The following is a 21,713-nucleotide window of genomic DNA, read 5'->3' as shown; positions in this document are numbered from 1 at the left end:
CTATGTTATTTGTAGCAACAAGTCTGTAAAGATAAAAGACACCTATTTTAACCAAACCACATGACTGTCTAACATTTTCAGATCAATTAGGTGCTTTTTGTCGCTATCAATGGTGTGAAAAGGGCAAACAGGGCAGCATGGGAATGTTGCACGATTCTCACAAAAACGGCTTGCTTCGTTGGGGATGACCAATCGGGCATGGGAATCCAAGTACCATAGTAAATGGGGATAGCTCATACTAGACATGAGAACCTGAGTACCATAGCAAATAGGGATAACTCATACTGGGCATGGGAACCCAAGTACCATAGAAAATAGGGATAACTCGTACCGGGCATGGGAAGCCTGAGTACCATAGCAAATGAGGACAAACACACATTAGATAAGTCTTGATTTTAAGTTAAATAACCCATTATGATTTACCAAGTTTAACTTAACCCAATTAAATTATTCTAATCTAAATCGATTAAATAAGTCCAACTAAACATGTAACTAAACTGTACATAACTTGAAACAAGTCAAATTCGCTCACGTTTAGGTCTGTCTCTTGAACAACTTCTAAGTGACTTGATTTGTTTGTAGTCGTGGCTAAGATTCTCAAGTTCAGTCATATAATTGACGAGCTCATAAATCACTTCAAAGTTCAAACACCAACCCCTTGTATACACCCTTTGTCATACCAAATACCCCATCTCTTTGGAGAAGATCTTAGTTGCAGCTTCTTGGATGTTCATACATCTCTCACAAAATTTCAAAACCCCCTTTTGCTTCTCATCTTCTACCTTGAATTACTCAATAGTTATAACATCCCTTCAATTTGTTCAAAAGAAAATTTGAAATTGAAAAGGAAATTCAAACTCTCGAAGAAGTCAAAATCAATTGTTGGATGTGAAGGAAGGGTTGGAGGACATTGAGAAAATAACAAGTTTCTCATGGGAATGCAATTTATTTTTAATAATTTATGGTATGTAATTTGTTATTTATTAGGAGAAAGCAAAATCATTTGGCTTTCTCCTCATCACATTGTTCTTAAAAAACAAGGCAAATGTTGATGGTTGAGCCTCCATTTGGAATACTACCAAGCAAAGACTCTTTCACCAAATTTGTGGTCCTGTTTGCTAGTAATAAATTTATTGTTGTGTTCAAGAAAATAATTTTTTTTTTCTCAAAGAAAAAAAGAAGTGTAAATTTTGTAGTGTGAACAAAATAATAAAATTTTGACTAAATTCACAATTAACTTGCACTTTTAAGCTCCACTATAGGAATGAAAATGAATCAAACTGAGTTGAATTTTTACTAAAGTTTGCTTATTAAAGTTTCAATTGAATTTGAGTTGAACTCAAATCGAACATAAACATATTTGCTCAAGGCTATTTATTTATACGAATGAACGAGTCAAACGAGCTCATACCGAGACAAACCACCAATATATTGTTGGATGAGTGAGTTCTTTTAGACATCTCACACCATGAGAAAGGAGAGACCCTTAGATAAAATGTGAAAATGAACCTTTTCTCATGCCACTTTAGAATTTTCTGCCCTCCTCCCTTGCTCAACCAAGCCGCTCATAAGTGATTCAAGATGCAAACCTGAACACAAGCGAATTTGACTTATTTTCAATTCATAAACAATTTAATTATAAGTTTGGTTGGACTTACTTAATGTACTTATATTAGACTAATTTAAATACCTACATGCTACAAAACTCTTACTTTTAGGTTAAATAAATCTATCATAATTTATCGAGTTTAATTTAATCCTATTAAAATAGTTTAATGAAGTTTATAGAATAAGTTTAATTAAAACACATAAATTGAAACAAGCCGGATTCACACATCTTTAGATTTGCGCTTGAATCATTTATGAACGGCTTGCTTTGTTTGTGGTCGTGACAAAGATTCTCAAGTCATTCAATCATATAATTGACAATGTCAAGAATCCCGTCGAAGTTCAACACGCACCCCCTAAGTAGGCCCTTTGTCCGACACAAAAGCCAATCTCTTTGGAGAAGAACTGAGCCGCAGCTTCTTGGATGTTAATGCATCTTTCACAAAATTTCAAAGCCTCCGCGTCTCATCTTCTACTGTTCTACATTGAAGAGCTTCACTGTTCCAGGGTCCCTTCAACTTGTTCAAAGTAGGATTTGAAATTGAAAGAAAATTTAAAATCCCAATTGAACGAGTCGAAATCAATGGGCATCGCCCTTTCCCACCCATCCCATCTATATATACTGATACGAAGTTTTCTCTTTCCTTCCGGTTAGCAGCCATGAAGTTCCCATTTTGCTGCTCGAAATGCTTTTCCTCCCCATCTGACGCCGCCGCCGCGGTCGTCGATGAAAGCACGCACGGTAAATTTCAAGTATTATTCTCTTCCTTCTTTTCGCTGACATTTCTTAAGAAATCATTTGGGTTCTTCAATCTTCACCATCCATGTATAAATTTTCCCGCACCGTTTCATCGTTCCCAAAATTTTGCATTTTTGGTTCTAATTCTTTATAGTTTCCATATATTTCCAGCAAACCCAGGTGAGCAAACCCCACAGAGTTTTCCGGTATTCTCTTACAGAGAATTGAGAAGTGTCACTCATGGATTCCAGAACAAGATCGGAGAGGGGGGCTTTGGTTCAGTGTACAAGGTTATATATATAAAATATTAAATTATATCTGATAGTAGGTTTCTGTGATGATTTTTTTTTTTCTATTTTTTTAAAAATAATTTGGGTATAATTTGGAAGCTAAGATGATTTGAATTTCCTGTTGGACTGTGAAGGGTCGGCTCCAAGATGGTACTGTTGTGGCTGTGAAAGTGCTTTCCGTGGACATTGAATCCATGAGGGGGGAAAGGGAATTCATATCTGAAATAGCTGCACTTTCCGCCATCAAACATGAGAATCTTGTTTCTCTTCGAGGTTGCTGCGTCCATGGAGCTGAGAGATTCTTGGTTTATGATTACATGGAGAACAATAGCCTTGCACGCACCTTACTTGGTACTTCTATCTCCTCTCTCTTCCTTTGTCTGCGTTAGAATTAATGACTCTTTAAATTCATAAAATCCTCTGCGTTGAAGAAAAGTAGCTAGTCCACAAATCAAAATGGTTGACATTGGAAAAAGCAAAAAATAAAAATTAAACAGAAATTTTATAGCCTGCTAGACAGAATTGGGAATTGGACATGTATGCTTATGTTGTGCTCATGATCACAAGGTAGAGAGCAAAATAGGATAAAATTTGGCTGGGAATTGCGGTGGGCGATCTCGTTAGGAGTGGCTCGGGGACTGGCGTATCTTCATGAAGAGGTTGCACCCCACATTGCGCATAGAGATATCAAAGCCAGCAATATACTCCTTGATCAGAATTTCACACCAAAAGTTTCAGATTTCGGTCTGTCAAGGTTATTCACTGATAATGCATCTCATATTAGTACTCGTGTTGCCGGGACGTTGTAAGTGGAGCTTTTTATTCTTCCCAGCTCACCAAATAAAGATTTTTTTTTTTTTTGGATTTGTCGTGTTCTTTGAAAGAACTGTTCCTGATGGAATTTATGCAATCTCAAATGCTTAAGAGGCTACGTTGCTCCAGAATATGCTCAAAGTGGCCATTTGACACGAAAATCGGATGTTTACGGTTTTGGAGTGCTGCTTTTGGAAATCATCAGCGGCAGATCGGTAGTAGTTTTCGACATGGAACATGGAGAACATCACCTGGTTGAGAAGGTAAAAGCATTTTACCCCAAATGAAGTGCTTGTTTGACTCTAAATACGAAGACTTATGATGCGTATATCCATGTGCAGGCATGGGAAATGCACATGGCCAATGAGCTTCTGCAGTTGGTGGATCCGACACTGAAGGACTTTCCCCAAGAAGAAGCTGTCCGGTTCCTAAAAGTGGGCTTACTTTGCGTGCAAGAGGCTGCTGGACGCCGGCCCCAAATGTCTGCAGCCATCAAGATGTTGACTAATGAGATTGACATTGATGATGCTCATATATCAAAACCTGGAGTTGTTGCCAATCTCAGGGATGTTAAAGTGGGGCACATCCATTCTTCCCAGAGCATCATCTCCAAGGCCACCAGTAGTACCAACTTTTTTTGACACTGCATAATGTGCAACGGCATCCGTCTGCAAATGGCTGCCGAACTGACCCACACACCATGTTAATTCTCAGTTTTTTGATTGTGTAGATAGTCATCACAAATTGATTTCATGATGCTCATAATGTCAGTTCCAGTCAAACTGTTGTTCAATCTAATAAAATGAGAAAATAATTTCTTTTAGGCATAATTCTGATCAAGGAGTATATTGCTGCTAAATAAAATAACCAGAAAATTGACAGTGTTACCATCGATACTATATAATCTTTATGTCAAGTTTTACATGGACTGAAAAATATTTTTCTATATCACAAATACAGAGTACAAGATTGTATTTATATAATACAAGAATCAAGAAGCAAGAAGCTAACTAACTTAACTAACTATAACCACACTAACTCATCTTCTCCTCTTCTAATTTAACATGTGTAACCTTGGATTTCAGCCCCAGTTGTTCAATCCTCGAGGCAATATTCCAACACCCCCCCTCAAGATGAACATGTATATTGTGAATGTTCATCTTGCGAAGATTATGATGAAAATGAAGAGAGCTGAGAAGTTTTGTAAAAATGTTTGCTAACTGCAATCGGGAAGGAACATAGAACAGCTTTATGATACTTTGTTGCAACTTTTCTCGAATGAGATGACAGTCTATCTCTATATGCTTGGTTCTCTCATGTTAGATTGGATTAGTAGTAATGGACAAGGCTGATTTACTATCGGTATAAACCAAAGCTAGCTGTTGATGGGTAATAAGCAAATCATGTAGTGCATAAAGAAGCCATTGAATTTCACAAGCTGTTGAAGCAAGGGCCCTGTATTCTGCTTCAATTGAGGACATGTTGATAGTAGCTTGCTTTTTTCTCTTCCAAGAAATTAATGAATCACCCAAGAAAATAGCAAAACCAGTGACACTCCTTCGAGTGTCAATACACCCTACCCAATCACTATCGGAGAAAGGCTTTAGCTGCAATTTTGAAGAAGCTGGGAAGAATAACCCTTGACCAGGAGTTGCCTTTAAATACTTAAGAACTCGAATGACAGCTTTGAAATGACTAACTGCTGGTTTGGCTAAAAACTGACTGAGAACCTGGACTGAAAATGTAAGATCAGGTCGAGTTAAAGTTAAATATAACAACTGCCCAACCAATCTTCTATAGGCTGAAGGATCCTCATACGAATCATAATCTGAAGTAGTGAGTTTTAAATTTGAATCCATGGGAAAAACTACTAGTTTTGCACCAAGAACTCTTGCTTGTTCAAGTATGTCAAGAACAAATTCACTTTGACAAATAGATATACCAATTTTAGTTCTGCCTGTCTCCAAACCGAGAAAGTATTTAAGTTCCCCCAAATCCTTAATTGTAAACTTGTCATAAAGAAAAAATTTAAGCAACTGTATTTCAATTAAACTGTCACTGACCAAAAGAATATCATCTACATAAACTAGTAAAGTTATGAAAGATGATTTAGGTTTCTTGATAAACAAAGAACAATCAGAGGTACCTTGAGTAAAACCATAAGTAAGCAATGTTGTGAACAATTTAGCAAACCATTGCCTAGATGTTTGCTTCAAACCATATAAACTCTTCAAAAGTTTACAAACTTTCTTTTCTCCTTTGACAACCAAACCAAGGGCAAGTCCATATAAACTTCTTTATGCAAGTCACCATGTGAGAATGCATTGTTAATATCCAACTGGTAAATATGCCAATTTTTAATAATAGCTATAGCAAGCAATAACCAAATAGAAGTTATTTTTTCTATAGGAGAAAAGGTGTCAAAGAAATCTAACCCTTCTTGTTGAGTGTAGCCTTTAGCTACTAATCTAGCTTTGAACCTCTCAATAGTTCCATCTGCCTTATACTTGATTCGAAACACCCACTAAAAACCAATGGTCTGTTTATTTTTAGGAAGAGTAACAAGTTCCCAAGTCTTATTTAATTCTAAGGCATTTATTTCATTTTGCATTGCAGCTTGCCATTCAGGTATTTGAGCATCCAATTTGTAAGTTTTGGGTTCTGTGGAGGCTGAAATGGAGACTATAAAAGCTTTATGAGAAGGAGACAATCACTTTTTAGAAAGAAAATTAGATATGGGATATAAAATACCTTTATTAGGAGAACAATCAGCAATAGCAGATGAGGGAGTTGCAAGTGGAACCTGGGAAGCAGTACCATAATAAAAATCCAGCAAGTAGCTTGGTTTTCGTATAATTCTTGAAGATTTTATGAGTTGTGATGAAACAATATTAGGTATGGGATCATTGTTCAAAGATGTTTGATGATTGATGGTTGATTGTGGAGATGATGGAGGAGGTTGATTAGAAGAAATATCAGAAGAATGAAAATAGAAGCCTGAGGTAGAAGCTGTTGGAGGGAATAAGAAGGTATGTGTTTTAGGATTAGATGGAAAATCCTTGAAAGGAAAGATATTTTTAGAAAAGACTACATTTCTCGAGATGAAAACCTTATTGGTATTAAGGTCCATTAATTTTGTTGACCTTATAGGTCATGTCCGGTTTTGACTATGACAAATACTCATTATTTCTAATGGGTGTTTGAGGTTATGTGCAAGAACTTAAATTGAAAGATCTTAATGCACATGGAAGAAAGTGAAGATTGAAGACCAAATTTTTATGTTGTAATATATTTCATTCATGTAAAGGGTCTGTAATAGTAATTAGGGCTTTTGGTTTGTAATAATCTCACATACATCATGTGCATGATCTAATACGTAACCTCAAACCAAAACTTAACTGAAACAAGACTTAAAAAAGACCCTAGGACACTCACTATTGCACATGTATGTATTAGATTTTTGAATAGGGTGCTTGTTGAGTGAAATAGGACCGAAATGCACAAAATGTGCACCTTCAGGCAACCAACCCTTCATGCATATTTTGCCCCCAGTCGACCAAACCTGGTTCGGGTCAACCGGTTGACCACAACCCAGTTGACCGAACTTCTATAGTTCAATTCATCCTAGTCGACCGAACCTCCTGGAAGTCAACTTAATTGACTTCCTTGTCGACTGAGAGAAAATTGTATACCCCCAACCTGGTCGACCGAGTTCCCTCGTGTGGGAACCCAACGATTTGGTCAACCGACCAGTATAGTTCAAGATGACCCTGGTCGATCGAACCTTGGACATACTGAAAAATAGCCTCGGACATACATGTCCGGTCGATCGAATTGGCAATTCATTTTTGGCCCGATTGATCGAATTCCAAGAACTTGGGTCGACCAAACTTGTCTTGGTCGACCATTGCTCTAGGGTTAGACCTATTTTTTTACAGTGGTTAACTCGGTAAAATAGGGTTAAATTAATTAAATAATAATAAAACTTTTCTAATTATTCTAACCAAGTCCTTAACAGTTATAATTCAGGGGAGGTCTATAAATACCCCCTCATTTGGAATAATTAGTGTGGGATTAACAATCTTGATTAGGAGAAATTCTCTGAAATTCCCAAAATCTATACTACTCATTTCTAAGCTCCATTCACTCACTCTTACCTTCTCTTTTTGCAAAAAACTCTTCGTAAGTATTATTTGAGTGATTGTTTGAAAGGTTTGCTCTTTTTGATTTGATTGCTTGATATGATTTGCTTGAGAGCCAAACCCAAGTATTCTTAGGGGACTTTTGTTGATAAGTCTCTCCTAAGAAAATTTGCATTTAACTTTTGAGTATTGCATATTTATTGCAATATCTTGTGAAGTTGGTATTTGTTTTTGGATTGCAAAATCTTTTCAAACATCTTCAAATATCTTGTGTGATTTATCTTGACATACCCTTGAAAAGATATTTATTTATATGATATAGATTTTTGTTGCAATATTCATTGATTCATATATAATTTGCTGAATACAAAGATTAAAACTTCTTTTGCAAACCAAGCATATACATTACCTGAGCTTTACATGATTGAATAACTTGCGGGTTGATATATTTGAGATTGGATTGATATCTTTGTTTGAGCACATTGATTGAACATATTGTGATACAAAGAGTATATTGCTTGCACTCTCACACACCGATCACATTGATAGAAAATATTTATTTGAGAGCATATATTAAACCACATTGAGCTTACATATTATTTCATATCAGTGGTGTATGTGATTGCGCGTAACTTGGTACATATCTGCTTTACATGAAAACATAATCACTGTACCATTTCATTGATTTAGCAAATCTGTTGTATTTCCAGGCACAGTCCTAAAGAGGGAGACTAGTTCTGTGAAATAGTCCCAGATTGGCTTAGACCCGTTTAAGAAAGTTAGGTACACCATCCTGTTAAGGTGTAGATTGAGGTCAGCCCCGCTAATTGACCTGGTTGTTAAGCTTGAGGTCAATCCTGTGCTAATTGACCTGGTTGTAATCGGTGCCGCTCCACCTGTTAAGTGTGCCTTTAGTAGAATCATCGGGTTTGCGAGCTAGAGGCGGGGACGTAGGTACAATTGGCCGAACCTTGATAACATATCATGTGACTTGTTTATATTTATGCACTTTATATTAACCGCACATGTATGTTACGGTGTGAATGATGCGTTTGATTTAAATTTTCGCACATTATATTATTAGCGCATTTAGAATTGCATAGAAAGACCCTAGGTTGTTTTATACAGGTATTCCATTTAACCTAGAAGATAAATTTTAAAATTCCAATTCACCCACTCTTTTGGGAATACACCAATTCTAACAATTGGTGTCAGAGTCTCGTAGCATTGACTTGAACGTTTTTGCTAATAGATCGAGATGGCTCGAATTGGTGTATCCTCATTCGGTGAGAGACAGTCACCTTTTAGTCCTCCTATATTTTGTGGTGTTGATTACACCACGTGGAAAATTAGAATGAGCGTTTTTATAAAATCAATGAACTGGAGGGCCTGGCAGGTGATTGTAAATAGAATTTGTATGCCTGCAGAAAATAATATTAATTCGATGCATGCAAATTCACATGCCATGGACATGCTATATTGTGCTTTAGATACTAATATTCTTCATGAGATTATGGCATGTAGCAGTGCACTGGAAATTTTGGTTGAGTTGGAAAATAGATATGGAGAGACCCAGGACAAGGAGATTGCCACTCTAGAAGCTCTAAAATCAGATGATTTGGTAGTGGCGAATCATGAGCTAGTAATCAACGAGGAGGTACATGATTCACCTTTTGGTTCAATTTGTTATGCAGTTGATGATTCTTATGTTGATTACTGCAAAATATCACGTGAAGAATCATCTGTGGTTCGGTGTGAAAATACTGTTGTTGTTGCATGCAATGTTTCATGTGAAAATTATTGTGCTAATTTATTTGATATTCCCCGTGATATTACTATTGACATAGCATGCAATGGTCCATGTAATAACTGTGATATTTCTTATGATGAACCACTAATTGTCTCTGATAATGATACTGTATGCATGGATTCATATGACAATTATAGAGATAAATCTTATATTGAATTATGCAGTGAGTTTTATGATGAAAGTATATCATTGAATGGACAACTAGAAAAGGAGTCATTTAAAGTTCATAAGTCTCTAGTTAGAATGTCATATCATAAAACCTTTCTGAAAAATCAAAAACAAAGGATAGCTATACAATTGAGAGAATTAAAAGATCATCATGCTATTCTTGATAAGAGAAAAATTAAAAGAATATTGAAAATTATCTGCTTAAGGATAGAAGTAAGTGATTATTCTAGAGCTTCACCCAAAGTAAAATGTGGAAAGAATAATCTTACTAAACCCTTGAGGTTCAAAAGAAATAAATCTTTCAAAAGGGTATATGCTCTGCTCATCAACCCCACAGTGATGCCTTAATGAGTAAATCTAAAATAAATAAGCATAATCCTTCACGTATGTATAAAGTCTGCTTATCCTGTATGAGGAAAGGGCACGTTTGGTCTAATTGTCTACTCAGAAGTGCCAGAGGCTTTGAAAGAGAAATGGATTGGTTGGTCATGATAGAAAATCCCTTAGGACTTAAGGAAAAGTGTGTTCAAAGTGAAATCATCCTCTAATTGATCCTTCGTTAGTCTTTAAGGTTAGGGGTTGTGGTGGCCGCAAGACTAGGAAGCAATCTATGTTTAATCCGTCAAATCTTGGTACATGCTTTGATTGTATGATACTACTTCACCAAGGATTCTTAAAAAATCATGTTAATATGAAAATATATGTAGCATATCAAATCCGAACTTAAGGAAAATTTTTAGTCAAAATAGAGTCAAATCGAAAAAATTAATTATGCTCGGTCGACCAAGCAATGACTGAACTAGAGCTCTCGATCGACCAACTCCCTGACTTTGATTGTACGGTCAACCAATCCTCCATGAGCCTCTCCACACCAGTCGACCAAACTTGTTGGTTTTATCTTAGTCAACCGAATAGGAGAACAGTACGCCACCTCGATTAACCGCCCATGTCAGTTCAAATTCTTTCTGGTCGACCGACCAGTGTCGGTTCGTGAAGAAGTTGAATCGACAGTTGACCGAATCTCTTCTTGGTCGACCAAACCGCGGTGTTTAAATGTGTTTTTCACATCCAGAGCTCATTTTTACTAGACATTTTCAAAGCTTCTTCACTGTCCCCCCTTGCACCATTCCATACTCCTAAATCTGTACTAAACCCATCTTCTACTACACTCATGGCACGTCTAGATGACCGCATTGAAGCCCATGATCTGGCACATGCTGAGGATAATTGGTTCCTGTCAGATCGTGCTAGAAGCATATAATTGTGGGAGTTTTGTCCTAAAGAAGTCATTTTAGGTAAAATTCTAGATCTAGATTTTATGGATCAATATTTTGCAAATATTATGAATATGTTTGAGTATCAGGGGTGGAAAACCTTCATCTCTTACTAGCCCAGTGGTCATTACCCCACCTACGTTAGGTTGTGTGGACCTTATAGGTCATGCCCTGTTTTGATTATGACAAATACTCATTGTATATAATGAGTGTTTAAGGCTTTGTGCAGGAACTAAAATTATCAAGATCAAGATGGACACAAAGCAAGTGAAGCTTGAAGACCCTAGTTCTCATGTTGCATTATAATTCATTCATGTAAAGGGTCTGTAATAGTAATTAAGGCTTTTCTGTATGTAATAATCACACACATTACATGCATGGTTAAATACGTAAGCTCATAATGCAAATGACCATAGAATGACCTTAGGATAACACCGAATTTTTTCGGTGTCTTCAAAAGGACCCAAAAATGACCTTAGGACACTCACCTATGCACTCATAATTGATAGAAACTTGAATAGGGTGAAAGTGTATTAAATTAGGACCGAAATGAACACTTTGTGCACTTTCGGTTGACCAACCTTAGCAGTTCATTCTGCCCCCGTCGATCAAATTCAGTCTAGGTCAACAATTTGACCTCAGCCCGGTCGATCGAACCATTGTAGTTCAAAATCCCCTGGTTGACCGAAACCTCCTGAGGTCAACATTTTGACCACCTGATCGACCAAGCCCAAATTACATTGCAACTGTCTAGTCGACCGAGGAACCTCGGGAGAAATCCCAACTGTCTGGTCGACCAAACCTCAATAAAATGGAAAAATTGGCTCAGGCATGTATGTCCGGTCGACTGAGTCCCATGTTAAAAAATGTCCTGGTTGACTGAGTCATATGAACTTCGGTTGACCAAAAGTGTTCTGGTCGACTGAGCCTCTTGGGTTGCCATGATTTTTTTACCGTGGTTAACTTATTTTTATCAGGGTTAAAATACTTAAAATATCATTAATCTTTTCTAATAATCTCGGCTATGTCCCCAACGGTTATATTTCATGGGGTGTCTATATATACCCCCTCATTTGGGATTATTAGTAGCAGATTAGCAGATTTGATTAGGGAAAATTCTTTGAAAATTCAAAAACCTATAATACTCATTCTCATACTAAAACCACTCATACTTACCTTCTCTTATTGCCAAAAGTCTTTTATAAGTTGATTGAGTGATTATTCTCAAAGGTTTGCTCTCCTTATTCATTTAATTGAAACGATTTTCTTGGGAGCTAAACCTAAGTGTTCTTAGGGGGCTTTGTTCATAAGTCTATCCTAAGAAGACTTGCTTAAGCTTCTGAGTATTGCATTTGAGTTGTAATTTCTTAGAAAACTTGTATTTGTCTTTGGGTTACAAAATCATTTTCAAAAAATACTCAAATATCTTGTGTGATTTATATTGATATATCTTTGAGAAGATATTTGTGTTTGTAATATATATCTTTATTGCAATATCTATTTGCATATCATTTGCTGAATACAAAGACTATACATCTTTTGCAAACCAAGCATATACATCATCTACTATTTTCATGATTGATATATCCCTCGGACTGATACATTTGAAACTTGCTTGACATCTTTGTGTGAATCTGTTGATTGAATATCTTGTGATACAAAGATTGCTTGTTGATACTCTCACGCACTCATTACACTGATAGAAAATACATTTGAGAGTTGAAATACCATACCAGACTGAGCTTACATATTAAATCATCTTGTGGTGTATGTGACTGAGCGCATCCAGGTACATATCTGCTTTGCACGAAAGCACAATCACTGTACCGATATTATTTGATTGCAAATGCTGTTGTATTTCTAGGAACAGGCCTGAAGAGGGAGACTAACCCTTTGAAATAGTTCTGGATTGGCTTAGACCCGGTCAGGAAAGTTAGGAGCGCCATCCTGTTAAGGCGTGTAGGTTGAGGTCAGCCCTGCAAATTGACCTGGTTGTTAAGGTTGAGGTCGGCCTTGTGCTAATTGACCTAGTTGTAATTGGTGCCGCTCCACCCTTAAGTGAGCCTTTAGTGGAATCCTCGGGCTTGCGAGTTAGACGTGGGGACGTAGGCACAGTTAGTCAAACCCCAATAACATATCGTGTGTTTGTTTTTTATTTCCATACTCTATATTTACCACACATGTATGTTATGGTGTGAATGATGTGCATGATTTAAGTTTCTGTACATTATATCTACTTTCACATTTGGGATTGTATAGAAAGACCCTAGGTAGCTAAATCATATTGATTTCTGATTTAACTTTGGAGAAAATTTTAAAATTCCAATTCACCCCCCCTCTTGGGAATACACCAATTCTAACAAATTGTTTTACGCTAACCTAGGAAACGACGAGAATGGATATTTCTCCAGGGTTGTGGGGACAGATATTCGCTTTGATGCATAATCTTTATCTGACATTCTTAATGTTGATTGTGGGGATTTTGAATGCCCAGAATTGGTAACGTCCCGGATACACGAACAGGAGTTCACCGTTGCTGTCTTCACTAATTTGACCATGTCTGATCCACTAGCAGTCAGTCAGAATTACCCACCTCAATATAGGTATTTCACTCTTGAGGCCAAAATCGTGCACCATCTGATTACGTATAATATCCTGCCCAAGGCGGGATCTAGGGTGCATGTCTCCTTCCTCGACTGCTTCATTATGTGGTGTTTGTTTGCTCGGAAAAAGCTAGATTTATCTAGTCTTATGATACGGTGGATGTTGGCCAAGACGATAGGGCATCACATCATCATGCCATATGGAGGGATTCTGAACAAATTTTTTTTGGCAACGAGAGTTATCCAAACCAATGTGGTTGTTCTGAGAATGAGGAGGTCTGCAGATGTATTATCTGCTGTTACCCTGAGATTGATGGGATATGAGATGGTTGGCAACTTCTGGTTGCCATCTGGTGCTAGAGGTGCACTTGCGCAGGAGGAGGCCCCACAGGAGGCATCACCACTGCCCATGCAGTCGTCAAACGTTGATCTGATGGCTGCCATCACCAGCCTCTTTGATTCTTTTGGACAGTTTAGAGGATCAGTTGAGTCAGATCTGCGACATCTTGCATCATCATCCACTACACTTCATGATGAGTTCTGACAGTTCTCCATCTCCACTGCTAGCCGGTTCACAGATTTGGAGAGGACCATGGCAGTTAACTTTAGCGAGCTAAATGACCAGATTTAGGAGATGCAGGACAAGAGAGACCGGATGACCATGGACTTTGATTTTGATGCAGGTGATGGTGTGACACCCCGATTTTCGTATATTTTTTTTCAATAATAAATAAATAATTTACACGTCATAAACAACATCTACAAATCGGCCACGTCAACAACCCTACTACTGAGCATACGACCCGACCCGCATTGGGTACTGGGTAAAAGGTCAGTTTATTTATAAAACCTAACAGTGGAAGACAATATATTTATATCATTCAGAATACAATACCTAGAGTATCTATATACACACATATACATCATTATTACAAACTCATAAACTACTAAACACTAGGGGAAATACACCTCCCCTAGTCCAAAAACTCACCCTGTGTGTCAGGGTCTCAACTCCTAATGGTCATGGAGCTCTATTGTCTGGCCTATCTCTGTCCCCTGAAAAATTTAGATAATTTGGGTAAGACACATCTCAGTAAGAAGGAATAAATTATTTACAGTGTGTGGCCATATGCGTTCAGTTATAACATGCTTTACTTTTCAAAATAACATTTCATCTGAGAAAATACACTGGAAAATATATTCTCATAGTCATATAGATATACAACACAAGTTTTTATAAGCTTTAAAATCATTTCTCAAACACATTTTTACTTGCGAAGTTCTTGAGAATAGGGAAGATTACCTACCCATACAGGTAGCTTCCCTCTGCCCTAACACGTTATGCAGCCGGGTATGACCATATCTAATACCTCTCAGGGCACTCACCTTACTCAATAAGGCCTCAAGCGGAGAGTTTCACTTCACCTCAATTATTTATGTCATTAACTCACACGGTTCATTTCTCATATTTAACATTCTTTATTTCTCAATTTCCATTCTTTCTTTCATTTCTTATTTTAGCCAATTTTATCATTCTTTCACTTTCCATTTCCATTTTATTTTCCGGTTAATGAGTATCCTTGGTATAATATAGCAACATTGCGTTTGTAACTCATGGCCACCCTGAGAATCTTTCTATTCACGCCACGCTTTCCCTTATGGTCAAGGTTGTATGGCCCGAAGTCTGGATCTAACCGTGATTGGCCGACCCGGTTAGATCAAATATCATATCACATATCGCGTCTGTAGTACGACTCGCTGGCCTATAGCCATGACCTAGACTTAGGGTGCCCAACAACCCTATAAAATGGCTCAATCGACTGTCACGCCACAAGCTCCAAGAGTCCGTGTGGTTGCACTAACACCACTAGCAATGGTACCGTGCTCAATATCATAACCATCCATCAGGGTTCACTACCACATACCCGCAATCATTATGCGGTATTGACATTTCATCAACCATATTTCAGTATATCACAATTCAGTTCATCATAAATATTCTCATCATTTTCTGTGCACATTTCATCATCTCGTAATAATATATATCATATTTCACGTATTTTCACATTTTCCCAAAATACTCGTATCAATAATTTGTACAAACTTATTTCTTATGCAAATAATTTCCACTCACAAATAAATACCACATTTTATTATTTTCCAATATCAGAAATTCACAAAATCTCATCTTTGAGGCAAAATATTTCTACTCACATATAAATACCATATTTCATTATTTTTCACTAATTACATCAATAATTCTCATTTCAATATTTTCTTAGAAATTACTCATCGTTATATTTCACACTCCAAAATATCACAATTTAAAATTACTCAAATGCCACACAATTTATCTGATATTTATATCATAATAATTTTTAGACAAAATATCATATGCTCATTTTCACATATTAACTCAAATAGTAATTCTAAAAACACTGCTATAATTTATTCCCCTTACCTGGCTTACTGAGACACTCGTTAACACCCAGATTCTACGCCCTTGGCACCCGAAACTCAAATCCTAAAATTCATATTTTTCCTAGATTAATTAACTCATTTCCCCCAAAACAATACTCAACTAACCTTCCCTAAGCTCCATATACCTAAAATTATCATTTAAACTATTATTTAACACCCCCACTTAATTTTCTGAATTTTGCCTGTGAGTCCTAAAATTACACCTGCGGTGTTCACCCGGGCCCTAAATTTCAGAAATCTTACTTCAACCCCAGATGCTCAACATTTTAGCATTTCCAAATTAATCCTAATTAATTAAAAATAAGCTCCTTAATAACCCCCATACTCCAAATTTGGGGTTTTGCCCACGACGATCCCACGAGAATTCTGTCCCACTAGAGTCGTAGAGAATCATCCCTAAATTCTCGTGGTGATGTCCGTTCATCGATTGGACTTGTAATTTGCAAGAAATTAAAGAAAAAAGGGAAATTTGCTTACTCCAGGAGATATGTCTACGCCACTCCTACCACCGATCCGCTTCGGTAGAAATGACGGCAGCGGAGAATGGAGTCCAATGGTATCTTCCGATTTTCAATAGGGCGAAAATCCATCACGAAATCAAGGAGAGAGGGAGAGAGAATGAGAGGAGTGAGAGAGAGAGTTCAGAGAAAAACCTGGGTGGGGGTCTTCGCCAATTTGCAATTCAGGATTCCTCCTGAAGCTTCAAAGAAGCTTCAAGTAGGTTAATAATAATAATAATAATAATAATAATAATAATAATATATTTAATAAATATTAATAATAATATTTTTTATTAATAAAATAAAAATAAATTTTAATTATTATTATTTTTTTCTTATATTTTTTTCTTTTTTTTCCTTTTTCTCTTTTTTTTTAAATCCGATTAATTAATTAATTAATTAATTAATTAATCAATTATTAATATTTTTTTTTGAAACCACTCCACTAATCTTCTATATCCCTTTTCGGGGTTATTACATTCTCCATTCCTTATAAAAATTTCGTCATCGAAATTTGTTATTCACCAACTTTCCATCCTTTGAGAGAAAACACTCCAATTTTATTAATTACCCTAACTTATGACAGAGGAATATCGTGGTTACAATGAGGATTCTGGGAGATTACAACTTTTCCAAAATTCTCCTAAAGCCATTCATATATCAAAATTAAAACCCTATCTATCCTACGTTACACTATACAAATAAAAATGTACACTTGACTGGTTCAACTCTAAGCTCCACTGAATAAGTGTGGATATTTCTGGTGCATCTGATCCTCTAGTTCTTAGGACGTCTCCTCAACGGCATGATTGCGCCACAAAACTTTTACCAGTGGAATCTTCTTCGTGCGTAGCTCCTGTTCCTTTCGGTCAAGAATCTGTACTGGCACTTCCTCATAAGCTAAAGTGTCTCTTAACTCCAGTGCTTCATAGCTGATCACATGGGAGGGGTTTGGGATGTATTTCCTCAACATAGCAACGTGGAATACGTCAAGGATCCTAGACAGGACCGGTGGTAATGCCAACCGATAAGTAACTAGATCCATTCTTTCAAGAATCTCGAATGGTTCAATATACCTAGGGCTTAGCTTACCCTTCCTCCCGAACCTCATAACACCTTTCAGTGGTGCCACCTTCAGGAATATGTGATCTCCTGCGTCAAACTCCAGTTCTCACTGGCAAGCATCTATATAACTCTTCTGTCAGCTCTGTGTTGTTCTGATCCTGTCCCTGATGAGTTTGACTTTATCCTGAGTCTGTTGTATCAGCTCTGGCCCCAATATCTGTCTCTCTCCAACCTCATCCCAGTAGAATGGGGATCGGCACCTCCTCCCATACAGCGCCTCATACGGTGCCATTCCAATGCTGGTCTGGTAGCTGTTGTTATACGCAAATTCGACCAGTGGCAAATACTGCATCCAAAGCCCTCCAAAGTCCAGCACATATGCTCGCGGGATATCCTCCAGAATCTGTATCGCCCTCTCCGTCTTTCCATTTGTATAAGGATGAAAAGTTGTGTTAAACAACAACTGAGTACCCATGACCCCTTGCAGACTCTTCCAAAAATGAGATGTGAACCATGGGTCTCTATTTGAAACTATGGACACCAGGACGCCGTGAAGCCTAAATATCTCTTGGATGTATAACTCAGCTAATTTGTCCACGGAGTAGCTAACTTTGACCAGCAAAAAATGGTCAGTCTTCGTCAGTTGATCCACCACTACCTAGATAGCGTCCCGTCCATGCAACGCTGACGGTAATCTTGTGACGAAATCCATCGCTATATGCTCACACTTCCACTCAGGAATGTGAAGTGGCTGCAATGATCTCACCGGTCTTTGATGCTCAACCTTCACTTGCTGGCACATCAAACACTAATCCACATACTGGGATATCTCCCTCTTTATGTTACTCCACCAAAAGGACTCTCGAAGATCCCTATACATTTTAGTGCTACCTAGATGTACAGTATATAAGGATCGATGTGCTTCCTCCAGAATAACCCCATTTATCTCAAGGTCGGTAGGAACGCATAACCTGGTATGGAACCTCAAGGCTCCATCATCTGAAATGCTGAACTCTAGTTCCTGACCATCCTATACCTTTTCCACAAGCTCTACTAGTTCTGCATCATTCCTCTGAGCTGCTTTAATCCTCTCCTGTAGAGTCGACTATAAAACTAAGTCAGTAATAAACGCCTGGTGATCACCCTCTACCAGTTCCACACTGAGCCTCTCTAGATCCATCTGGATCGGATGCTGAATCTCCACTGCAGATACAAATGAATCCACTGATTTTCGGTTCAAAGCATCAGCGACCACATTAGCCTTTCCTGGGTGGTAACTGATAGTGCATTCGTAATCCTTTATTAGCTCCAGCTGTGTCCTCTGCCTCATATTTAATTCCTTCTGCATGAAGAAATACTATAAGCTCTTATGGTCAATAAATATCTCACACTTACCCCCATATAGATAGTGCCTCCAAATCCTCAGTGCGTAAACCACCGCTGCCAACTCCAGATCGTGGGTAGGATAGTTCTTCTCATATTCTTTCAACTGTTATGAGGCATAAACTATCACTCTCCCTCGCTGCATCAACACACATCCGAGCCCTTTATGTGACGCATCACTGTAAATCACAAACCCCTCTTCTCCCTAAGGAATCGTCAACACCGGTGCAGTGATGAGTCGCTGCTTCAATTCGTGAAAGCTCTGTTCACATTCATCAGACCACTCAAACTTCACTCCCTTCTTGGTCAATCTGATAAGGGGGCCTGATAATCTAGAGAAGCCCTCAACAAATCTGCGGTAGTACCCAGCCAATCCTAGAAAACTCCTGATCTTGTGCACGTTCTTTGGTCATACCTAGTCTACTACGGCCTCAATCTTACTCGGATCAACAGAAATACCACCCCTGGATACAACGTGTCCAAGGAAGGTAACCTGTTTCAGCCAAAACTCACACTTCTTGAGCTTCACATACAACTTCTTCTCTCGCAATACCTGAAACACTATACTCAGATGCTCCTCATACTCCTTTTGGCTCTTCGAATACACCAGTATATCATCAATAAATAGTACCAAAAACTGATTCAAATACTAGTGAAAGACCCTATTCATCAGATCCATAAACACTGCAGGAGCATTCGTTAACCCAAACGACATAACTAGAAATTCATAGTGACCAAACCATGTTCTGAATGCCGTCTTCGAAACATCTTCCGCCCTGACTTTCACCTGATAGTACTCAGAGCGTTAGTCTATCTTCAAAAAGATTTGTGTCCCCTGTAACTAGTCAAACAAATCATCGATACCTGTAAGTCTATCTTCGAAAAGATCTGTATCCCTTGTAACTGGTCAAACAAATCATCGATACGCAGGAGCGGGTATTTATTCTTGATAGTTACTTTGTTTATTTCTCGATAGTCGATACATAACCTCATCGACTCATCCTTATTTCTCACAAATAAAATCGGTGCTCCCCAAGACAACACATTGGGCCGAATAAACCCCTTATCTAACAGTTCCTGCAACTGTTCTTTCAATTCTTTCAACTCTTTCGGTGCTATTGTATACGGCGCCTTCGAAATCGACGCTATCGCCGAAACCAGATCAATAACAAACTCTACCTCACGATCAGGAGGTAGTCCCGAAAAATTCTCGAGAAATACATCAGGAAAGTCCCTCACCACTAGGATATCCTCCACCCTTAGCTCTCTTTCTGATACTGCCTTCACACAGGCCAAATATCCCTAACAACCTTCTGATAGCAATCTATGCGCCTGAATAGAAGATAATAACTGAGGTGGGGTGCGCACACCTGATCCCACGAATCTGTACTCCTGTCCCTCTAGAGGTCTGAATACTACATCTCTTTGATGGCAATCAATGCTGGCATAGTAGGCAGCTAGTTAGTCCATTCCCAAGATTACCTCAAACCCATGCATATCTAAAACCACCAGATTAGCTGGCAAAGACCTCCCTTGAATACCCACTGGACAATCTCTAAGTACCTTTCTACATATCCCTACAGCCCCAGTCGGCGTAGCAATAGAGAAACTAATATCTAACTGTTGAGGCTCAAATCCACACAACTTTACATAATCCCGAGCAATAAAAGAATGCATCGTCCCAGAATAAAAAAGGATAATTGCTTTAAATGACAGTATTAAAATAGTAACTCTCACCACATCTTCTGCTGCCTCAGCATCTCCTGGCGTCAGTGCATACACTCGTGCCGGAGCAGTATTCCTCTGCTGTCCACTTCGAGGTGCCTGATAGCCTCCTCTATATGGTCAAGGAGTAGCCGCTATCGTTGGTGGTGCCTGATAGTTCCTCGCGATATGTCCAGGCTGGTGGCACTAATAGCAGACAACCTCCCTCACTCAACACTCTTTTGGGTACCTCCTCAAACATTTGGGACAAGGAGGGAGCATTTGTAGACCCTGTACTGCTCGCTCTCCTCCTCCCTATCATCATCCTCCCCTGGTATCATATCTCCTCCACGGCCCTCGACTGGGCCCTGCCTGAAAATCAGAAGGCGCGGGCCTCTTCCTTTGGCTTTGGGTTGCTATGCCTCTCTGTATGCTGCTCTCAATCACCGCAACTCTGTCCACTATCTCCGGGAAGGTCTGAGCTCAGAAGCCTACCACCTGCTCATACGGATTCTGCCTCAGATCCTCCTCAAACTTTCTCGCCTTCCTCTCCTCATCTGGCACCATATACGGGGCAAACCGGGATAGCTCAACAAACCTCGCTGCGTACTGCTGTACCATCATAGATCCCTGTGTTAGATACAAAAAATCTGACGCCTTCGCACTCCTGACCGTAGCAGGAAAGTACCGCTTGAAGAAAATCTACCTAAAGCGACTCCATGTCATCGCTATAGGATCCAGCCTCTGCTCCTCTAATACTCTCACTGACCTCCACCAGTGCTTTGCCTCCCCGGTCAATTTAAATGTGGCAAATAACACCCTCTGCTCGTCTGTACATGAGAGGACTGTCAGTATGTCCTCTATGTCCTGAACCCAGTTCTCTGCTACTATTGGGTCTGCTCCTCCAGCGAAAGATGGGGGTCGCATACGCGTGAACTGCTCGATCATATAGCTCTGCTCTCCTAAGCTCCTGACCATCTTAGCCATCACCTGCTGACTAACACTACGCAACAGTGCGTCAGAATCTGCACCACCCATACTGGAAGACCCTACTCCATCACCTCCCGCATGTGTGTTACTGTTTCCTGGATCCATCCTGCAAAGGAAACAACTAATCTCAGCATACAATCACT

General features: G+C 38.6%; 2 protein-coding genes across 2 annotated transcripts; one reads left to right on the top strand and one right to left on the bottom strand.

The window, feature by feature from the left end:
* The first annotated feature begins 1,961 nt into the window (after positions 1 to 1,961).
* On the top strand, positions 1,962 to 4,273 carry LOC131168598 (putative serine/threonine-protein kinase). Its single transcript, XM_058128154.1, has 6 exons — positions 1,962 to 2,350; positions 2,519 to 2,637; positions 2,772 to 2,988; positions 3,205 to 3,442; positions 3,563 to 3,713; positions 3,792 to 4,273. The coding sequence occupies exons 1-6, from the start codon at positions 2,269 to 2,271 to the stop codon at positions 4,089 to 4,091; spliced, it is 1,107 nt and encodes a 368-aa protein (XP_057984137.1). The 5' UTR covers positions 1,962 to 2,268; the 3' UTR covers positions 4,092 to 4,273.
* A 496-nt stretch (positions 4,274 to 4,769) lies between these two features.
* On the bottom strand, positions 4,770 to 13,402 carry LOC131167427 (uncharacterized mitochondrial protein AtMg00810-like). The gene is made up of 2 exons (XM_058126233.1): positions 13,224 to 13,402; positions 4,770 to 5,508 (listed from the first exon to the last, which is right to left on the bottom strand). The coding sequence occupies exons 1-2, from the start codon at positions 13,400 to 13,402 to the stop codon at positions 4,770 to 4,772; spliced, it is 918 nt and encodes a 305-aa protein (XP_057982216.1).
* Positions 13,403 to 21,713: the final 8,311 nt, after the last annotated feature.

Source organism: Malania oleifera, chromosome 11 (genome assembly GCF_029873635.1).
Source record: "Malania oleifera isolate guangnan ecotype guangnan chromosome 11, ASM2987363v1, whole genome shotgun sequence".
In the NCBI taxonomy this organism is placed as follows: Eukaryota; Viridiplantae; Streptophyta; class Magnoliopsida; order Santalales; family Ximeniaceae; genus Malania; species Malania oleifera.
The sequence above is the reverse complement of the archived record's forward strand: the minus strand, read 5'-3'. Positions and strand labels throughout refer to the sequence as shown.